Source organism: Podarcis tiliguerta, assembly GCF_965153285.1.
Source record: "Podarcis tiliguerta genome assembly, chromosome: 10".
In the NCBI taxonomy this organism is placed as follows: Eukaryota; Metazoa; Chordata; class Lepidosauria; order Squamata; family Lacertidae; genus Podarcis; species Podarcis tiliguerta.
In genome coordinates this window covers 39,448,654-39,469,134 of record NC_139543.1, presented here as the reverse complement: position 1 = coordinate 39,469,134, position 20,481 = coordinate 39,448,654, and the positions used below count along the sequence as shown (strand labels likewise).

Genomic DNA, 20,481 nt, shown 5'->3' with positions numbered 1-20,481 from the left:
TGAATATAGCACCATTCATAGACACTTAAACGAGAGGTGAGCAGTACATATGACAAGAATGGCCCCCCTCCTTTGAACCATGGTCCAAGGTGACTGCCTCATCCCACCCTACCCCCCACCATGTGGCTCAAAAGTATCCCATCTTTGTTGCCAGTGAAAAATATTATGAAGAGGCCATACAGAGGATATATAACAACAGTTTTCAAAATCTAAAATAGTTTATGGAGGGAACAAACCATGCAGCAGTTTGCTGCTTGCAATGTGGAACTGAAAACTAAATTGACTCTGAGGTTGCTAGTATGGAAAGCCAAGAGGGACCTTGTGGTGAGTTCATTCCAGGGTAATTTGGGATCAGCCTCTTACTCCTGTCCCCAAACAGTACAAGTCTAGAAGTCTGACTGCAATTCAAACTGATATGATAATAGACACCTATCACCTGACTATTATACTAATCATCTTTACTGAAGCTGAAAATCTGTCCAACTGCAATCAAATGTCAAGTAAGGCATTTAGGGACAGGGTGTTTTTCTATTCCCCCCATTATTACTTCTGTTAGAGTAATTTTGTATTATTTTTGCACTAGAAAGCAAGGCGTCCATTGTATAGCAGATCACTTAGTATCAGAATGAGTTTCAAGTTCAGAGAGTAAAATAATCAAGACATTGGCAGAAACAAACTAAAAACACATGACTCTACTTCAAGTAGCCAAAAGAATCTGAATAACTGAACCCTGTGTAAAGACATCTTGTTAAACAATAACAAGAATGCTGCATACCTATACAAATACCAATATATAAAAAGTGATCTTTGATCAGACTTGTAGTTAAAAAATAAACCTTATTGTTCTCATTTTTCAAATTCTTCTCAAAAATATGCTTACAATTCAAATCAACTTAAATGGGAAAGCAAATAAGGTATCATAGCCAAACAGTTGCTTCTAAAATTAGGGCAGGATTCACTTCTAAGCACCACCAATTTAAATGGCAGAGCAGCCAGGCAATCCTATTGTTCCTCCATCAACACAATACAGGTGGGATATGGTGCAAAAAAACAGAACAAAGCAACCCTGCCAGCCAGATCCCCAGCATGGCAACATCGCCAATCACAGAACGGCATGCCAATGACATCTGCACATCAGCCTAGCACAGAAGGAGTCAATCTACACATGATGAAAGGAAAAAGCCCTCATAATATCAACCTACCTGACCCCATCCCAACCACATGCACACAGACACATTCTACCAAGCAGGAGCCACTGAGATACCAGTAACAAAAAAGCAACCAGTAAGCATGCACTGCCATAAGAACACACTGTCATGCCTGTGACACGAAATTGTGGTGAAGTAGCAGTACGTCTTGCCATCACCACATCCTCAGTTAGTCATCCAGCAGAACTTTTCTGTGTGGTTCAGGGCCCGCTTCAGCGAAGAGCCTTCAGAAGCATACCATGACATGGTTTGCAATGATGAATTGAGTGTTACAGAATCATAAATATGGAGGACAATTTTCTACTGTGATGTGGGACCAGTCCTCGTTCAGGATTCTTATCCTAATGAATCCTAATTGCAGTGTGGCACCATTCGCAAACGGGTGCAGTAAGGGGCCTACTGAGAAAATTGTTCCAAATGATTCAAGCAAGCAAGTTTAATCATACACTTTGGGGAAGCAATATATATAACCATCACAGTGAGCATTCCCAAGTAATTATTCTTAACAAAATAAATAAAAGTCTGCAGAACTCATGGGAAAGCACATCACGGGTCAGCATTACATTGTCCTAGATTTATTAATTTTTTCTATTGTATGGTTATGTAAGAAACCTCAAACCACCTAATTTGAAGACTTTAAAATGGCATTCAAAAAATGCTGTAAAATAATTATTAACCAGAGGACCAACAAGATCTAGCTTTATGCTAGCATAAAGCAAAAAGAATGTTGCTTGCTAAAGTTTTGTTTCTGAATGATGCTACTCTGGGTATATAGAATACTTTCATTAAGGTAAATAAGGATCCATATTATTAATAAATGTTGGAAATATGCCAGTATTCACCCAAGCCCTCTTATCATATAGGTTTCCACAAATTTGGACTGATAAAATATAAGGGTTAGATCCTTAGATCTTACAGAAGACAACAGAAAAACTTCAAGCAACTTCAGTCACAAAGTGCATTTCTCTATAAGCAGTAAATAAATACTGGAGAAAATATAGCTTGATTTATGGAGATGATGCACTTTCTGACCCTAGTTTTATTCTCTTAAATGAAAGCTTTATTAATACACGCAGTAAAAGATAGTTCTAATTTCGGCAATGGAGAAGGGACCAGTGATTATGGCTAATCTGTCGAATTGTACACTGATTCAAGGTCAGTTTAAAATACTTCTCATTCTTTCCTGAATTAGTCAGCCTGAAGAATGAAGCATGTTTCTGAGAAGGCAAATACACAAGCAGAGCATGTTATTAGTTATTTGCATGGAAACTGGTGTGGGAAAGTGGAAAATTGACCCTTGGAAAGCAAGGGAGTCAAAGGTGTGCTAGAGGAAGATAAGGAGATTGCAGAGAAGATGAATTAATTCTTTGCAGCTGTCTTTACAATGGAAAATGTACGGCAGATTGCTATGTCTGAACTAACTTTTGTAATAAGGGAGTCTGGGGAACTGCGGCAAATAGTGGTGATGAAAGATGAAGTTCTAGGTCTAACAGACAAAACAAAAACCGACAAATCTCCCACTCCAGATGGCATCCATGCAACAGAAATTGCTGATCTCACAAAAATATATAACTTGTCCCTAAGAGCAGCCTCCACACCTGAGGCCTGGAAAGTGGCCAATGTAAAACCAATTTTAAGACAGGTAATTACATTGTGGTTAAATTAATGTCTGTTCTGGGAAAACTGGTGGAAAATATGGCTAAAGATAAAACAACCAAGCATAGAGTAAGGGTAAGTCCTGTCTCACTAACCTCTTCGAGTTCTTTGAGGGTCTCAGCAAACATATAGAGGTAACCCCATTGATATTGGCTAGGAGTGCCTATTTCCAGCTATGACTGGTTTGTTAGTTACAACCCTTTTTAGCCACAGGACTCTATACTCTGGTAACTCGACAATTAGATTATTGCAATGCACTCTACCTGGGGCTACCCTTGAAGACAACTCAGAAATTTCAAATGGTCCACAATGCAGTGGATAGAACTCATATAGCCCTCTTCTAAAACAGCTGTATTGGTTGCCAGCTTGTTTCTGGGCCCAATTCAAGGTGCTCATTTAAAGCCCTGAACAATGTAGGCGCCAAATATCCGAAAGACTGCCTCATTCCCTACAGGCCCACCCAGGTGTTAACATCAGCAGAGGACGCCCTCTTGGCCGTTCCACCTCCCTCAGAGGTGGTCTGGGAGAGGGAATTCTCTGTGGCAGCACCTAAGTTGTGGAATTAACCCTCCACAAAGGTGCATCTGTCTTCTTCACAATACAGCTTTTGCCAAATGCTGGAGATGCACCTCTCCACCTGGCCTTTGACATCTGAAATGTGTGCATATCTCACTGTGTACTTTTGGGGCTACCCTACACCTGTGATTGTAATTGCTTTCAGTTTTCAATTATTGTAAGCTGCCCTGGGGTCTGTTGGTGAAAGACAAGTACGGTAATAAAACAACAACAACAATGCACTAAAGCTACTTTGCACCTTATTTAGCACCTTGAAACAAGTGCTAGAGCTCCAAACTGAAACACAGAAAGGTGACCTGTGTATGCACACTAACTTTCATTTCTGGATCTTGATGTTCAAGCTACATATCACATTTGGGTGTGTTTTGCATATTCCACAAGCCACTTGAAAACAGGCTTAGAGGTCAGTGTGAGATTCAAACTAAAAATGTATGATAGTGCTGTGAACATTCATCCCGATTGTCATTCTGCTGTCTTCAAGTCAGATATCACATTGTTGGTATGTTTCACATTTTTTTGCTGCCTCCTGTGAAAATGGTTGTGGGTTGATGTGGTATTTGAACTTAGAATATATTCTGAAGTTGTGCCCTAAACTTCATTCTAATGTTCAATGGAGTTATCATATTCCAAACATCTTGGCCAGGAATAAGGCATGGGCGGTGTGTGTGTGTGTGTGTGTGTGTGTGTGTGTAAAGAAAGATTGACATCAAGATCTGCTGCTCTGGGTGGACAATTCCCCCAAACTGAGCTGTGAAACTGGCTATGGGAAAAATGAAACTGGCCATGAGAAAAATAATCCTGGCTATGAGAAAAATGGTCTAGAGGGAATTTGCATGGCAGGGGAAGTGCCCCTCTATCTAATCAGTTCTTCCCTCCATATCCCTCCTTCATATTATCACATGAATTTAAGATTACATGTAATTTTGCCCTATCAGAGATGAACCACAAAAGCCAAATGCATGTCTTTCCCCAGGCTCTGAATAAGCCTAGATGCAGTGACTAGAGGAAAATCTCTTGACTGTAGAATGAAAATTTGTTAAATATATCATTTATTCATTTAACAATTTAAATCTTGCCATGCCTGTGCTCGTTGTATAAATCACTGAAAGGAGAATGGTATTTTATGTCCATTTTTTCAAGCACTCCAAATTTTAGCAAAATTAACAATTGTTGTATTATTTTAGACACATGCCCCTGCCCATTGTGTCTATTAAGAGCTGACTTTATTAGCATGGGCCACTTTTTATATTTTGTCACTATTAAAATACCTCCCAAAACCTAATCACTACGATAAAAAACAACCACAATCCTATGCCTCTATCTCCTATGAGAGCTATGCCCTTTCATAATAGTATAATCCATTTTTTAAATAATAATTTAGTATTAGTTCTATCTTGTTTGATTATATTAAATTAACTAGAAAAACAGCTAATATTATTATTTCTGCATATCTTATTTTCATTGCACACCACACTTACATAATAAGAGAAAGTATTTTTTCTTCTATCATTTTCTCTAAACATCCAGGCATGTAAATATGTGTCTATGTCTAGACAGGAACTTTCAGCCGCAGAACCACATATCTAATCTCCTCTTTGCTAGCTACTGTTTTTGACAGTCTCAGCCATGAATGGTTGACTGTCACATCCTTAAGAAGCCTAGTTCTATCTATCACATAAACTGAGCAAACTGATGCTCCTAATAACCTCAATTTCAGCCTAATGTCAAGGTGAATGGTAGTCACTCATAGATGCATATTAGTTTGTATCCAGCTTCATATTTGAGAGCTTTTATTTTAGCACCATACAGTATGCATCACAAGGTGTGAGAAGTGACTACTAGTGACACTATCATTTGGGTTTCAGTGTCGTATTTTTCGAAAGAAAGTTACTGAAAGGTCATATATTTTTCTGACAGAGCACCAGAAGAAGCCAAAAAATGAGATGTTATATTATTTCTGAAAAAATGAGATGGTATGATTATTTCACTTGATAAAGATAGGGATGATAAGGGTCAACACACATAAAATTTCCAACATGTAGAAGAAAATGCTGTAAATTGCTTCCCATAGTAGCTGTCTCTGTGTGTATTTATGCAACAGCTCACTGTCAATTGATGTTTCCCATACTGCTGCAAACTTTGTTGGTATGCTTTTATAGATGTGCAGATCTTCTTCTGATCCATGTAGGAAACTGCTGGACACCAGCGGCTACTATAGGGGCTTTTTCAAGCCCTTAGCTTCATGTTACAGGGAACCAGGCAGAGGGCCTTCTCGGTAGTGGCGCCCACCCTGTGAAACGCCCTCCCATCAGATGTCAAGGAAATAAACAGCTATCCTAATTTTAAAAGACATCTGTTTAGTGAAGTTTTTAATATTTAATGCTGTATTGTTTTTAACACTCAATTGGGAGCTGCCCAGAGTGGCTGGGGAAACTCAGCCAGATGGGCAGGGTATAAATAAATTATTATTATTATTATTATTATTATTATTATTATTATTGCTTCTCTCTCTCTCTCTCTCTCTCTCTCTCTCTCACACACACACACACCCTGCTTTTCTACATTAAAGTAGCTTACAGAGTTCTACAAATTATGTATTAAGGAGGAGAAATATAAGCCAGGTGACTGGGAAGAGGTGGACTATGGCCTAGCAAAACTATTACATAGTAGTAAGTGTTTAGTGGTAGGATGACTGTCCAAAACAACAAATGAAGGCAGTAGACACATGTATTCATTTCACTTTATGCACTTGCAGCAGGGATGTGGGTTTTGTGGGATAACCAGCCTCATATAACCAACATACTTAAGTATAATTAACACACGAAGGGGTTAAGACCATATAGTAGTAAACTGTCCTAGTAGGCTTAGCTTGGGCACTCTCCCTCACTTTAGAAGGAAGGTAATCAAACCTTTTATACCTCAAAGTGCAAGTAGATAAATAGATACCGCTCCGGCAGGAAGGTAAACGGCGTTTCCGTTTGCTGCTCTGGTTCGCCAGATGTGGCTTAGTCATGCTGGCCACATGACCCAGAAGCTGTACACCGGCTCGCTCGGCCAATAAAGCAAATGAGCGCTGCAATTCCAGTCGACCACGACTGGACCTAATAGTCAGGGGTCCCTTTACCTTTACCTACCAGAGAAGCTCTGACAGTGAAGAAGTTTTAAATTGGTTGCTGCAGCTAAGACCACATGGCTCTTCTAAACCATTTTTTGTTTCTATACCAATCATTTAGGAACTTTCACCACTATAACTGAGCCAAGTTTTACTGCCTGTGTTTTCTGACTGCTGTATGGAAAAGCGCATGAATCTGACCTTTGGAGAGTTTGTAAGTACAATAACCATTTTTAACTTCACAAACATGTGATATTTTTCTATGCTGGGAGAAGAGGGTAACTTTGGAACTCACAATGGCATATTTTAGGGTACTTGCCCCTACCCTGAATCTTGGCACCCAGGAATTCTTTTTATATGCCTATTTTTCCCCTTGCCACCAACAGCTTTCTCAGCAAGCAAAAGAAATGTATTCTACCAGTTGTTACAGAGTAGATACCTTGGTACATGTTGTGTATCTTCAAATTCTGTGATTTCAGATATCTGAGAGATGAGCACAGTGCTTTTTCTCGAAAATTAGGTCCGGGTACTCACCATGAAGTTGTTAGAGCAAGTGCCACACTTTCTAAGAACAACAAAAAGAGGTGCGCTGGTGCTGCATATCTCTGAGTACCCCCTGGGGGGGGAGCACTGGAGCTAAGAGGAGAGATGCTGGGACTGAGGGGGTGAAATGGCCAAAGATAAAAGTTGTAACAGTTAATTGGATGATTTTGAAATACTCTTGTAGCAGGATTGGGGGGGGGGGGAGAGATAGAAAGAGGTATAGCGGAAGGAGAAAGGACAACAGATCAGAGGAGTTTGTCAGGTGGACCATCTGGAACATGGATGAGGGGTGTGGTTCTCTGGTGTGTAGTCGGTATTACCAGTATCTATGGCAAGTGGTGTGCTATCAGAGACAGGGAGAGAGGAGGGCAACCCAGGTAGAAATGTGTGGGGACGGGGGATGGGACAAGAATGCCTTCAGGGAAGAGGGCGGCAGTGCCACCCACTTGATTTGGGGACAAGGAAGGTCAGTCACCCAGGCTGGGTTGTGGGGGAGCTGAAGCGGGAAGAGAATGCTGAGCTGGGGGGGGGGCTGGGAAGCAGCGAGGCGGGAGAGACTGCCTGATTCTTCTTCTCCCGAGCTGTCTCCGTCTGTCAGGCTGAGGCACCTTCGCGTGGCGCGATGGAGCAGCGGTAAAAAGTCAATGGTTTTGAGGAATGCTGAGAGATGGGAAGGCTGGCTGGCGGGGGGGGGGGGGGCGCCGCCGCCGCCGCCAGGTTGTTGCTCCTTTCCCCTCCCTGAGGGAGACGAGGGTGGCTGTGGTTCTTGCCAGCTCGAGAGGGAGGCTGAAGGGCGGCGAGGTGGGGGGCACGAAGGGGCGGGCCACCGCCGCCGCCTCTCCCTCAGGGGGGTGGGGAGGGGAGCAGCCCGGCCCTTCCTTCTTCTGCCGCTGCAGTACTATGACCCGCCGCCGCCGCCGCCACTCCCCTCTCAGGGCTGTCATCGGGGACAAGGAGACAAGCCGGGAGCGGCGGGAGAGCAGGGCCGGCGCCTCTTCCCAATGCACCTGGCCGCAGCTCCCGGGCTTGGCGGAGGAGGCGGAGGCGAGAGGCGTTGAGAGGGACTCGGCAGCGCGGCTCCTGGGCGACGGCAAGGCGCGCGAGAGATGCCCGCGGCAGGACGCGCAGCTCGGCTCGGCTCCAAAGGTCCTCCGGCTGGAGCAGCAGCCCCGCGGGAGCTCGCGGCGATGGAGCCTGGCCGCTGCCCTTAGGGGCCGGGAGATGCAAGGCGCAGCGCCGGGCAGCCTTCGAGCCTGGACTCCATGCGCGTCCGCCATGGGGAGCCCGCTCTGGCACCTGGTGCTGCTAGGCGCCTCTGCCCTGGCTGCAGGTTGGTCTCTCTCTCGTGCGGTGCGCGCGCGCCATCGCTCGCGTGCATGGGAATCCTTTTCGCTCGCATCCTTTTTCTCTTCTCCAGTTATTATGATTAGCAGGCCTGCAGGTGGTAGAATAGGATTTGTTCTGAAGAGCTGATCCCGAAGACAAAAGTTAACGTGCAAGTTAAAGCCTGGAGTTGCTTCTCTCTCTCCCTCCCCCCCCTCTCTCTCTCTCACACACACACTTCGCTCGCCTCGAACAAAGCTGCAGGGTTGGAACGCCTGTCAGTAACCCAAGAAGCGCCTCTTGTTGCCTGCGAGAGAGAAATAGGGCTCCTAGTCTTAACTCGGATCAGGAGCGCTTGTCTCCTCACCTCCTCTTTCAAATGCCTCCAAGGTAAATGAGATAACATTCGCTTTTCAAACAGTTGATGGCTCTTCCTTAACTTCAGAAGAAAGTGTTAAAAAGTCAAGAGCGGTGCAAGAGAGGCTGAAAGCCAGGCTGGTTCATCCCACGAGCTAATTAACACATATTGCACACAAACACACAGACACCAAATCCCGAACATTTTCAGCGCTTGGCTCAGAAAGCGTCATCTTGAGGAATGGAAATTTAAAAACAAAAAACATAGAGCTATCCTAAAAAGCAATTATAGACTTTGTATTTTTCCTTCCAGATTAGGGGGGGAAATGGTAAAGTCTGGTGCAATGGGCATTTGCCTTATACATCTAACACAAGTCAGTACAAGCTATGATAAATAATAGTTGGTATCTATTATAAACGATTTCCCATTTTGTTTGGTAAATCAGCTGCTCAAGGATTCAAGGCAAATGTACCAGTAGGTAGCATGGTTTGTGGATGCGGATGTGAACCTGTTCCCTGATGGTCTTGTGTATAAAAATGGTATTGAATTGAAAGCATCCATGGGCATTGCGGGGGGGGGGGTGCGTGCATGGGGGGGGGTAAGCTGCCCCCCCATCAAGTAAATTTTTAAAAAACCCTAAGTGACAAATTCTGTTGCAGATAACTCGGTTCTGCTACCCCTAAAATAAAGCCTGCCCCCCCCAAATAAATCCTGGCTACACCCATGAAACCATCTATGAACAACTTGTGCTTTTGCACCCATATCTAGTCACAAAAGTTAAATGCCACTGGTTTGCCCCTAGAAATCATGTGAATTGTTTCTTAACAGTTTCAAGAATGAGACAAAGTTAAGAAAGCAACTTTTGTGCAGCCACATTGCTTTGATCTATTTCCCCCCTATCAGAACTAGACAGGACAAGGACCAGATAACATGCTGCAGAGGAAAACTATGCACCAGCATTTCCACCTGCAGTTTATTTCACTATCATTTATTGGCATCTCACTCTGAGGGTAAAGCTGAACACATACATTCTTTCTCAACTGATTGCTACTATTGTTTATGTGATGTGGGGGGGGGGAGCTCACAGATTCTACAAAGAGATAAACACCTGGACTGGACTGATCCTCGCAAGGAAATGTCATCCTATGGTGTCTGCATCACTGTCCTTCTGACAAAAATCGGCACATTCCCTAATGTGAATGGGCCTAGAGCAAGGAGAAGATGAGATAAAAAGCAGAAAGGTAACATTCATTCACACTTCTATGGCAGGAATGGGTGTTGATTGGCCTTAGGATAACCTAGCCTGGTTTTAAATAGGTGGGACTGCTTTTTTCACTATTTGAATTTTTTTTTTTACTTAGATCTATTAACCACCAAATAATCTAGTTTCAGCTATTGTCAATGTAGAGAGAGAGTTCACTTCCAGAGACCGAAAGGATAGGGATAGTGTGCATTACATGATATTTCTGTTATCTAGTAAAACATTCATAGAAGCCAGTGATGAGGAGATATGCCTATTTCATAGGTGTTTCTTTAGCCTGAAATGCCTGATTATGCATATTATTAAAGTAACGTTTACAGTCAAGTATTTTATTTTTGAATTTGTTATATTTTAATTTGAGTGTCATACCATCAATTTGTAAAATGGATAATGAGAAATAAAGGAGGAAAGTATATTTTGGCTGAAAAATGCTGCAACAGGAAACATATGATTTAGCTCTGAATGTTTTACAGGTGAGTCATGCCGTACCTTGTATACTCTTGTCCATTACTACAGATTTTTGTTCAGTGGCATGTGTACTAACATTGGCTGGGAGGTAGTGTGCAGTTAACTATAAATATTAAGAGAAAGAGAGGCAAAGAGCACAGGACACAAAATGCCTTTAATGATCTCATGGTTGACAGTGTAAAAATACTTATTTTCTAGTATCTAAGCTTATTTTCATTTTGCAAAGTTCTAGTGACAGATAGTACTTTACAGAAAAATGTCACACAACATGGACGGAAGTTATCTATGTCTTTAATTATTATTTTCTTACTTGGACTACTTTTTACAAAACTACATTGTAAAATTTCGTAGAAAATAGTGTTAAGTTAGTTTTAAATTGCCTCCACATGCAGTTTTCTCCTTGACTCCTCTGCAGTGAAACCCACCACCAATTAGGAAACTAAAAAAAACCAGAAATAAATGGGAATATATTTAGACTTGGAAAATATTATATTTTCCTGATAGTATGAGAAGATGATTCATCATTTTTGGAAGATTTCAGTATAATTAAAGCAGAGCTGTCAGACTAATCCAGCACATTTTCAAACTGTAATTTCCCACTTCATGAGCTAGATATTTGGCTCAGCAAGTTTCTCAGAAAGTTAAGTTGTATCCCAGATGCACAGTGTATAGTACCTGTTCAGATTCATGAATATGCATGAGTGTTGTTGTTGTTGTTGTTGTTTTAAAAAATAAACTCAAAGCACTTTTCTCATGTCAGTAGTAGAAGCATAATGGAGAAAATTGCTGCAGTAAACATTCACCAGGTAACTTGACTACATTGCATAATGAGACTGAAAAATCTTAGCAGCCAGCATGTAAATCAAGCCAATCCATCTTGGCCTAGCTGATAAGACACATTATAATAATACTTGCTTCCTTACTTCTCAGGGGAGCTGTGCAGATTAGTTAATGTTTGTACAGCACTTTGAAAAGGACTCAGTGTTACTATGTGACTTTTACAGTTGTATTTATTTACTTTTGTTGGCAGAAGTGTGCATTATACATTTGAGCTTACTCTGTAGCCTAAAAATACTCTTTTTTATTATCCAGATCCTAAACATGTTTACTTAGAAGTCTCATATATTTCAAATGAGCTCACTGCATACTGCAAAGGACAAGAGTCACAAGGTGAAAGCAACACATTAAGTTAGAGGGGGAAAACCTCTGCAAATGTACAAATAGAGGAAATAGTTGGTCCATTGTAATGTCACAAGGAAGGGAATCCAAAGAAAAAGAACTGAAAGAGGAAAGGAAATAACACCCCCCCCCCCAAAAAAAGCTTAGGTTTGTAGATCAAAAGAATAAACTGAAAAGGAACATCTGAAGAAGAGGGAACCAGTGGGATGAAGCAAATATCGGTGACGGTATGTATTAAAAAAAAAAGAAAAGCTATACCAAAAAAAAGAAAAGATATACCAGAGCAGTAGAATGTAAACATTTGTAAACCAAAATAAGCTGTAAATGAATATGCTGAAGAAAATAAAGGCAATGGAGAGGCAAAAGAATGAGAGTGACATGATCAAAATGAAAAGCAGAATAAACAAGCAGAGCAGCAGACTTAAGAATAGAGGCTGAAGATAGAAACAAGAAAGAAGGACATTACAAGAGAAGGAAAAGTAAGGAAATAACCATAGTATAGCCTAGAGAATAAGCAGATGATATTACAAGAAGTAGTAGTGATGTGAATAATGGAATAAAAGCACAGACCAAGCGTGGCTGCTGGTCTCCAAGCAATGTTTTTTATGGCTCTCAAAGACACCACTGGATTTTGCAACAACAGCAAAAAGGTTTTTGTAAAAAGTAGGCACAACATGGCAGTGGGCAGAGTAGTTCAGAACTGTAATGAGGATGCAAATCAGATTGCAAATCTGGTCATCAGATTGATAATTGGATGAGCGGAGAGGGAATGATAACCTCATCAATGGATCTGCTCAGATAGGGGCGGCAGCTATGTGCCTTTATGTGCTGTGTGTGTGTATACAAGTGAGTGTGCAAGCAATGGAGCCAACTCCTAGGGGCTGAGGTCCCTTCAGCCCTCCCAACAAAACTTGTGAAACCCCCACAAGTTGATGAGCATTGCCATTCAAATGGTGTGCATGCGCCATGTCATGTGATCAATTATATGAGGCGGGGCATACCCCCCCAAATATTTTATTCAAGTTGGCACCCTTGTGTGCAAGTGTGGAGTGGCTAGACTCACTTTTGGGCACATCCACCACTAGCATGTGGGCCCCAGAAGGTTGGCCACCTCTATCTATAATCTGTGTACCAGAGAAGAAGGAGTGATTACTTCACAGCCTAGCAACAGAGAAAAAGATGAACAGCAGGAGGCATAAAAGGTAAAGGGTAAAGGGACCCCTGACCATTAGGTCCAGTCGTGACCGACTCTGGGGTTGCAGCGCTCATCTCGCTTTATTGGCCGAGGGAGCCAGCGTACAGCTTCTGGATCATGTGGTCAGCATGACTAAGCCGCTTCTGGTGAACCAGAGCAGCACACTGTTTACCTTCCCACCGGAGCGGTACCTATTTACCGTATCTACTTGCACTTTGACGTGCTTTCGAACTGCTAGGTTGGCAGGAGCAGGGACCGAGCAATGGGAGCTCACCCCATCGCGGGGATTCGAAACGCCGACCTTCTGACCTAGAACCGCAAGTCCTAGGCTCTCTGGTCTAACCCACAGTGCCACCTGCGTCCCAGCAGGAGGCATGGAAGAAGCTTAATTCAAGAAAGTGAACTTCAATGGGGAAAACAATTTGAAAAAATGAGTGAAAATATATGGAGTAGGAAGATATGCATTAAAATTATAGTCAATATTAAACTGATGGAGAATGGCTAAAAAGTGACAAGTATTGAGAGCTGAACCAAGATCAAAGGAGGAAATAAAAGAACCAGAAAAGAGAACCTGAAAAAGAGTGCCTTGAGAAATGGGAATGAAACCAAGACAGAACATTAGCATGAAATCTTAAATGATATGAAGAACAAATAAAACAAGATACATAGCATAGCCTAATACATAGCATCAAAACAAAAAACCAAATCTCAAAGAAGGGGCATAAAAGAAATACGTACCCTGAGATTTAGCATTCAGTGAATACTAAATAATAGCTCTCCTTAGGTCTATCCCACCTTCTTTTGCACTGGGTCTTGCATGTTCCACCAGAACATATGTCCTTGGGCTGTGTCTCAGGATTCCCTTGGGCTGCCCCTTTATAATAAACGGTTCTACTTCTGGGTAAGATCCACCTGTGAATATATTCCTGAGGGAAGTATGTATTTGGCTGAGGCCTCTTACACCTCCATGATTTTTAAACTATTCAGAGTCTGAGTGCTTGGTGTAGGGTAGCGCCTTACTCCCAGTATGTTTACTCACTTGTGTGTTTTCTCTTAAATGATCCATGCTTATTCAATTACAAAACAACACCATGCATCTATGAGCCTCTTTTGAAGACAAACTGCCTAAGGCATGGAGTATTAAGGTCCTAGAACTAAATACCGTGAGTTATTGAGGAGCAGGGGGAAGGTGGGACAATTCTTCAATATTTCTGTTTACAAAGAGCCGCTAAATAGTTGCACTGAATAGTTTGGTCCAAGGCCTTTGCAGACAGTCAATAGCACATTATATAGCACCTTTCAAGTGTTCAAAGTGTTTCACATAAAATAGTTCAGTAATCCTTAAAGCAGTGCTGTCAAATAGGCCAGTATCATTATCCCTATAATACAGATACAAGGTGTGCCTTTGCTTTGTCCTGAGGCTCTGAATATAAAAGCTTGCCTAAGGTCTTATATCCTTTGTGGGTCCAGTAAAAATTTAACTGTGCCTTCTTGTTTTATTGCAAAGTCAGAATTTTAATTATGTATTAGGTACAGTTGGTTGATAATAATTTATGCTAACTTAGTTTTTAATTATCACACTTTTTCCTACATAGGACTGAGCAGTGTTGTTGAAGCTGGATCCCACTGTGAGAAAGCGTGCAATCCTCGAATGGGAAATTTAGGATACGGGCGTAAGTTGTGGACAGATACAAAGTGTGGGGACAACGCCACAGAGTTTTACTGTTCCTACAGTGAGAATGCAGACTTCATATGCAAGCAGCCTAAGTGTAGCAAATGCAACTCCAAGCATGCCCATCTGGCTCACTCCCCCTCTGCCATGGTTGACTCACCCTTTCGGCTGCCATACACATGGTGGCAATCAGCACAGGGGGTGAACAGGGAGAAGATCCAACTGAACTTGGAAACTGAGTTTTATTTCACTCACTTAATCATGGTGTTCAAGTCACCAAGACCAGCAGCCATGGTCTTGGAGCGATCTCAGGATTTTGGGAAAACATGGAAACCTTACAAATATTTTTCCACTAACTGCTCAGCAGCCTTTGGGCTGGATGATGATGTAGCCAAGAAAGGAGCAATTTGCACTTCTAGATACTCCAGTCACTTCCCCTGCACTGGAGGAGAGGTGAGTTAATTAAGATATCAAAAACTACAAACAACTGAAAATTGACTCTAGATTTATTTTGACTCTTGACTTTAGTTTTTTCATGATATTTGCATGCCACACTAAACCAGTGGCCTTCCAGATGCAGTTGGACTACAGTTTGTATCATCCCTGCCCATTGGCTATGTTGGCTGGGGCTGATGGGAGTTGTAGTCCAACAACATCTTGAGAACCACAGGCTCCTCCTTCCAGCACTAAATCATGATTTAGTTTGAGCATGATGCGCACAAACCACAATTATCTTTGGACTTGTACACTCCCCCCTTCTTGTGCAGCTGAGAGGAGGTGTTTGGAAGCTTTCACTCCTGCATTTTAGTTAACCACAGCATTCTGTGCCATCCAAAGTGGGAACTGTGGTTAACCATTAACTATGGTTTATTTCCCAAGTCAGTTTCAGAAACCACAGTTTCTTCACAAGGTGCATAGTTAAACTACCATGAGGTGTAGTGATGGCCATGGATGGCTTGAAAAGATTAGACAAATTCATTGAGGATAAGGCTACTAACTAATGAACACTGTGTACAACTTCGAAGATCAGAGGCAGCATGTTTCTAGATATCAGTTGCTGAGGAACATGAGCAAGGAAGTACCATTAAACTCATGTCCTGCATATGGCTTCCCATTGGCATCTGGTTGGCCACTGTAGGAAAAAAGTGCTGGCCTTTGGCCTCATTAAGGAGGATTATTTTTATGTTTCTAATGCTGTCTACAGTTACTGTTTCTTCTGTGTGCAAGAAATGTCTGTGTCATGGGCCATAAGTGTTTGGACAGCAGTGGATATAGATACAGATGGAATATAGTGTTATGTTTTCCAGTATATTTTTGGATTGTGGCCAACAGAAACCACCCTTTCTGAGAATGCAGCCTGCCCCTTGTGAGGGGAATACATACAGGTCTCACCTGCTAAGAAGGATAGAGTTATTACACATATGTACTGTTTCCCATCAGCACAAGGGATGAGAGTGGGAAGCACTATATGGCTATAGGTGTTCTGAGTAATACACACACACACACACACACACACACACACCTTTTTCCTTGGTGCTAGGAATGGGGGTGCAAAGGAACTACTTTGAAGCATGTTCTCCCCCTCCCTGATGAGCCATCTCCATTGCTTACCTTTGTCCTTGCAGCCCCAGTTGCGTGTGTGGAGTTCAGGATCCTCTGGGTGGTGGCACCTGGTGGGTGCTGATACAGTATCTGTACAATGGTGAGAAGTTGGGAATTAGACATATTATTTGTTTATAAATTTAGTCAATTGACTGCTTCTCCTTGGTTGTTGGTGTTCATTGTTTGGGCAAAGTGCTCCCTTTGTGTAAGTTGCCCATCATAAAAATCCCAACTTCAGTGTTCCTAGTTATGTGTTCATGGATATGGGAGACGGAATCCCGACTTGTACACCTTGTTATCAAAAATCTTGCTCACTTGCTGGGTCCTCTAGAATAATTGGCTCCAGACTTTGTTGAAATCCTTTCCTCCATTGTGACTGTGGAGGAAAAGAGGGAAGCCATGGGCAGTCACCTGGGGATCTCTGTTTGGAGTGTTTAAAGTTATGCCACTCTCCTTTGCTGCACAGCATTATGCCAATCTTGCATTGTTGGGACTGACCCCTGCCCTGAGGGAACATAGGATTCTGACTAATTTCCACTCCTCCATGACCACAGGTGTCTGTTCCGCCACTTCAAACTTGTGCCAGTGCAAGGGTATTGCAATGGTGACATAGTGTTGTGATCTGCCAGCATGTTTAAGACAAACCTCATCCTGCCTAATGTGCATAAGCCACACCACAAACTGTTACAGAAAGTTGTTCATTTAAGATGTCAACATTATTTCAAGTTTTCAGGAAGTGTTGAGTGCAGGGGGCTTGGAGATCACACAGATTACATATTAAAGCACCCTGCATTTTAACACTACTTGTATTTATTTGCAAAGTAGTACCAGAAGCTTTCTGGTGACCAGATGGCAGGACTGCAGATTTTGCAAACATCACATTTAATTTATTACAGCCAGCTACATTCAAGCAATTACTTGTAACTGCCAATAGTAACATGTACCTCACATTAAACAACACAAGAGGTTATTGAGCTGTTTTGAGTTATGGAGGACGTACTCCGACTCATAGTAGTACCTAATTTCAGACATCTGGAAACAGTCATTCATTCCAGTTTAAAATGCACAGTTATCACGAACTGTCCAGCTAAAAATGGTCTCATGCACTGGTATACTCTGTTCATTTCATGTCTAGCAAAGTGTTGGCAATATATAAGCATTAAATCACAGTTTTAATAATAATGATAATAATAATAATAATAATAATAATAATAATAATAATAATAATAATAATAAATCTTTAACAAATAACTAAGGTTGGTTTTAGGCAGTAACAGCAAGGCATGTATTTATGCTGCATATAAATCCAAACGCAGAACCACTTTCCCCTGGTTACAGTTATATGGGTGTGTATACCTTTACACAGTTATAAGGCTCAGAAACATAGGCCATTAGGTATAAAAGTAAGAAGAAAGAGAATCATATCTGGGATATAGAGTAGCTGTTTATTATTTTTGCAATAAATTAAAGGGGATTAGGGACCAAAGCATTAGGCACATATTAAAAGTTTGAGTGTTATTAGACTGCAAGCAATACAAAAATTAAAGACTTCATCTTTCCCATCTGTCAAAGGAAAATTAATAGCTAAACACATTTTCCTCATTCTGAAACATAGATAAAAAGAGAGTATAATTATTTAATCACCTTTTGCAAGTTCTATGCAAGTAAAGTTTTTGTGTGGAAATGACTGGAATGCACAATAAAGTTCCTTATTGGTTAACTATATTTTGGGGAAGGTTGATTGCTTGAATCATGTTGCTGCTGACAGGGAAATTCAGAAGGCTTGCCAAAGTTGCAGAAACTTGTAACATTCTAAATTATACTACCTATATACTACAACAGCTTGCCTATTTTGGCATTTTTGCACAAGTTGGTAAAGCAACCCTGAACTGACTGGATCACACCAAGGCTTTAAGTTGGGGGATCCTTATAACATAGAGATATAGAGGTGCATTCATATAATGGAAATCTGAACTTGCTTCACAGCCTATTTTTTAGGTATAAAGTACTTCTTAACCCTCTTTCTGTTTCCTGTCACATCAGAGCAGCAGAAATTGAAAATGCAGACATAATCTGAATGAATTAAACTAGTCACAGAGGCTGAACCAGATCTTTTGAAGGTATCTCCTGTATTCTTGTGAAGTCATAAAGTGACATGAATGAATTGCTTTTGATTGTAGATCCCAGTGCTGAAAGTGCCATTTTCCTGCTTGTGCCATTAAAAAGTTGAGTGGCCACAGCTCAAGGGGAAGATTATCTGGTTTTATGTTTTAGGTGCAGTGATTATAAAAAAGCCAAAGCAAGCTTTTCATTCATGGAAAGGGTAGACCAGGGGTTGGCAAAGTTTTTGTGGCTTGGGCCAGTTCACGATCCTGCAGATGCTGCGGTGGGCCGGAGTGCATGTGCACATGCATGCATGCATGCGCCAACGCCCTTTCCGGCGCTCCTTCCAGTGCAGAGGAGGTGTGTGCAGCTTCCCATTGGCTGCTTCCCATTGGCTCTGCTCCGTACCAGTTTAGCGCGGCGCACGGGAGCCAACTGAGTGGGTGGAAGGGGTCCATGGGCCAATTAAACGACCCCCATGGGCTGCTTGTGGCCTATGGGCCTTAGGTTGCTGACCCCTGGGGTAGACCAAGCAAGAAGGAAGCCATATCATCTTTTCCTTTGAGAACTGCAAAAAAATTATTAATGCATATCATATTCTCCTTAACAGTACAGTCCTAAATGAGTCTACTCTGAAGTAGTCACATTGAGTCAATGAGGCATTGTTGTTGTTTAGTCGTTTAGTCGTGTCCGACTCTTCGTGACCCCATGGACCAGAGCACGCCAGGCACTCCTGTCTTCCATTGCCTCCCGCAGTTTGGTCAAACTCATGTTACTAACTTCGAGAACACTGTCTAACCATCTCGTCCTCTGTTGTCCCCTTCTCCTTGTGCCCTCAATCTTTCCCAACATCAGGGTCTTTTCCAGGGAGTCTTCTCTTCTCATGAGGTGGCCAAAGTATTGGAGCCTCAGCTTCATGATCTGTCCTTCCAGTGAGCACTCAGGGCTGATTTCCTTCAGAATGGATACGTTTGATCTTCTTGCAGTCCATGGGACTCTCAAGAGTCTCCTCCAGCACCATAATTCAAAAGCATCAATTCTTCGGCGATCAGCCCTCTTTATGGGGCATACTCTCATACATAAAGGACTGCAGACTAAAAGTGCAATCCTATCCATGTCTATCCAGAAATAAGTCCCATTAAGTTGATTGTGGCCCAGTGCTCATAAATAGGTGTAGGGATGTAGCCTTAGGCACTTAGGTGTATGTACCAGCTATTTCACGATATGTATAGAGATCATTGCTTCATAATAGCAATTAGGTTGTTTGAGTGCAAGCTTGTCAGAGACCACATTTCAACAAATTTATGCTTTGTTAATTTCATTCCCTCCAGCAATTTTCTTTTAAAGTCTTTTGTTCTTGAGAAATAGAGGAAGAGGCTTTTATTTGGGAGGGAAGACAAACTGAGTTAATTTAAGCCTTAGTTGTGTTTAGAGAAGACCCACTTACATAAATAGAAAATCATAATCAGTTCCATTGATTTCACTGGGCCTACTCTTACCTTCACAAAATATGGATCCAACCTATTGTTTATTTATATAGTATCACCAGTGTGCATAATGCCTTCCAGAGTACAAATTCCTACCCCAAGGAGCTTGCAACCAAAAATTAAACACAGGAAGCGAAAGTAGTAGTGTCAGTTGCACATGCATATACTTAGCTACAGGCTGATGCTGCAGTCCTATACAGTGGTACCTCGGGTTAAGTACTTAATTCATTCCGGAGGTCCATTCTTAACCTGAAACTGTTCTTAACCTGAAGCACCATTTTAGCTAATGGGGCTTCCTGCTGCTGCCGCGCTGCCAGAGCATGATTTCTGTTCTCATCCTGAAGCAAAGTTCTTAACCTGAAGCACTATTTTTGGGTTAGCAGAGTCTGTACCCTGAAGCGTATGTAACCTGAGGTACCACTGTACACAGAATGTGGAATCTTTTTCTACCCAAGAGCTGCATTCTATCATGGACAACCTAATGGAGGCCATATGCCAGAGAGAGGTGCGGCCAGATGCAAAAGTAGGCACATCTGACTCTTGCCTTGTACAGTAGGCTGGATTTTATCTATGCTAAATTTCAGCCATGCCATAGATATAAGAGACTTAAATTTCATGAGTCAAAACATCCATAGTCACTATGCTACATGAGATCTCTCCAATAATTTTGTTCTCCACAGTGGCCTTTCTTCCATGGGATGGTGAACATACAGTCCATACAATAATTTAAAAACATCT

The 20,481-nt window shown here is 41.9% G+C and overlaps 1 protein-coding gene across 4 annotated transcripts in view; it reads left to right on the top strand.

The window, feature by feature from the left end:
• The first annotated feature begins 7,630 nt into the window (after positions 1–7,630).
• Positions 7,631–20,481, top strand: part of NTN4 (netrin 4) — a 39,145-nt gene continuing 26,294 nt past the window's right edge. Inside the window, exons 1-2 of one of the 4 annotated variants that reach the window (XM_083401041.1) lie at positions 7,631–7,728; positions 14,475–15,004. In XM_083401041.1, the coding sequence (XP_083257167.1) occupies positions 14,531–15,004 (474 nt within the window). In that variant the 5' untranslated portion in view covers positions 7,631–7,728; positions 14,475–14,530. Of the gene's footprint in view, positions 7,729–7,859; positions 8,426–14,474; positions 15,005–20,481 lie in introns of those variants that run through there. The other 3 variants (XM_083401040.1, XM_083401039.1, XM_083401038.1) reach the window with 3 other exon arrangements.